Source organism: Pteropus vampyrus, unplaced genomic scaffold, assembly GCF_000151845.1.
Source record: "Pteropus vampyrus isolate Shadow unplaced genomic scaffold, Pvam_2.0 Scaffold145, whole genome shotgun sequence".
In the NCBI taxonomy this organism is placed as follows: domain Eukaryota; kingdom Metazoa; phylum Chordata; class Mammalia; order Chiroptera; family Pteropodidae; genus Pteropus; species Pteropus vampyrus.
The window spans coordinates 202510-204481 of NW_011888926.1; the positions used below are offsets into that span (position 1 = coordinate 202510).

The window sequence follows — 1972 nt, forward strand, 5'->3', positions numbered from 1 at the left end:
CAGTTTTCACACTGGATTGTCTTTTGCTCCTTGGCAGCAGGACCTCTTGCTACGGCTTGGCTGCTAGTCTCTTGTTGAGTGATGGGTAGTGTGACTCAGCTGCTGTTCTGTCTGTACTCTTTCTACATGATGTCTTTTGAAACATGGATTTTTTTTCTAACATAGTCAAACCCATTACCATGTCCTGGGGCCTTCCTGAGGACACGCCGCCCTGAGGCCATGCAGGTGCCCTCCGTTCTCCTCAGGGCCTCTCGCTCCACCCTCCACCCTCAGGTCTGGGAACCTGGTGTTTCAGAGGCGTCATGAGCCGGGGACCCAGTTCCACCTGGAGATCCAGGTGTCCCAGTGCCATAAAGTCAAGTCCCCGCTCCCCGCTCCCCGCCTGCAGCCTCGCCGCCGTCCTGAGTCGGGGCCTGCAGACGTTTCTGGGCTGTTCGTTCTGTTCCACTGGTCCGTCTGTCTGTCCTGGCACCAATACCACGTCTTCGTCGTCTCCGTAGCTTAGGGACACGTCTTCATTAGCTGGTAGGCGAGCCCCGCCTCGTTCTCCAAGAGTTTTTGAAACACTGTCAAGTTCCACAGAGAAGAAAAAACTTAGTGGGACGTTTGGGGAGAAATGACATCTTTACTATTTGGAGTCTCCCGATTCACGAACGTAGGGCATTTCTGCTTATTTTTTATCTTTTTTAGTATCTTTCAATGAAGACTTTTCTGTACAGAGGTCTTGCAGTCATTTTGTAAGATTTATTCCTAGGACTTTCCATTTTCGATGCTATCGCGAATGTTATTTTTTAAAAATTCATTTTCTGTGTCTGCTATATAAAAATGTGGATGATTTTGCCTATTGATATAGAATCCAGATTTCTTGCTAAACCCTCTTATTATAATAATTTATTTGTGAGTTCCTTGTATTCCTATATGTACAGTCAAGTCATCTATGACTAAGGACAATGGTATTTTTTCCAGTCCTATCACTCGTTGTACCTTTTATTCCTTTTTCTTGCTTAACCACATTGTCCTCCAGCACAGCGCAGGTGTCCTCATCTTGTCCCTGACCAGGGGGCGTGTTGTGATTTCCCACCATTAAGCGTGATGCTGGCCGAGGACTTGGTAGATGTGCCCATTGTGCCTGCCTCACGGTGTGGCAACGAGAGTTTTAAATGAGCCGTTGCTTGGGAACAATCTAAGACAGTGCTGAGAGCCGTGTGTTACCTGCTCTTCCGGTCTGCGGTCCTCTTCCACGCCGGACAAACCCCAGATACGCTTCGCTCCCCTCAGGGCCGTCGAATGGCACCATGTCATCTCGTCATAACGGCCGGTGTCAGATGTCCCCGATTCCCCCTCGCACGGCTGTCTCCGCTTCAGTCTCACTTCCCAGGCTCCGCTGGGCCTGCATGTCTGATAGTTTTTGAATCCAAGGTGTCGGTCAGAAGAATCCAGGTCACACAGCTGAGACCGCTCGTGACCCAGAAACAAGCCCGTCCAATACAGAACGCTCGTTTGCGTCGGCTCTGTCGCCTTCTTTAGAGGAATGAAGGGCATCTGGAACTTAGATAAAAACAAAATTAAGCAGGCGGATGGGGCAGCAGGAACAGGGGGGATATCTTAGATTGTTCCAGATGGTCACCCTCGAACATCCTAACACCACCGTAGACACGCTGTCTATGTTACTAACTGCCATCTCCTCGCGTTGTAGAATTTCATAGAAACTGATAATGAGGGCAACGGCATTCTTCGACGCCGCGACGTTAAGAACGCGCTGTACGGGTTTGACATTCCCCTCACGCCGCGAGAGTTCGAAAAGCTGTGGATGAGGTACGTGGCATCTGAAGCTTGGCTCTTTTCCTTTCCGACGGTCTTGGGTTCCTTGCCGCAAGTTCAGCGCCACCCTCCCGTCACTCCTTGGGGTGAGGTGGGGCCGGGCGTGGTCCTCGCTTGGCCGTACGTGTCCTGCATCGTGGTCGCTGTTCCT

At 50.7% G+C, this 1972-nt stretch overlaps 1 protein-coding gene across 1 annotated transcript in view; it reads left to right on the forward strand.

Moving 5' to 3' along the window:
* Positions 1–1972, forward strand: part of EFCAB6 (EF-hand calcium binding domain 6) — a 197139-nt gene that overhangs the window by 142910 nt on the left and 52257 nt on the right. The window contains exons 19-20 of the mRNA XM_023535895.1: positions 274–496; positions 1697–1815. Coding sequence (XP_023391663.1) covers positions 274–496; positions 1697–1815 — 342 coding nt within the window. The remainder of the gene's footprint in view (positions 1–273; positions 497–1696; positions 1816–1972) is intronic.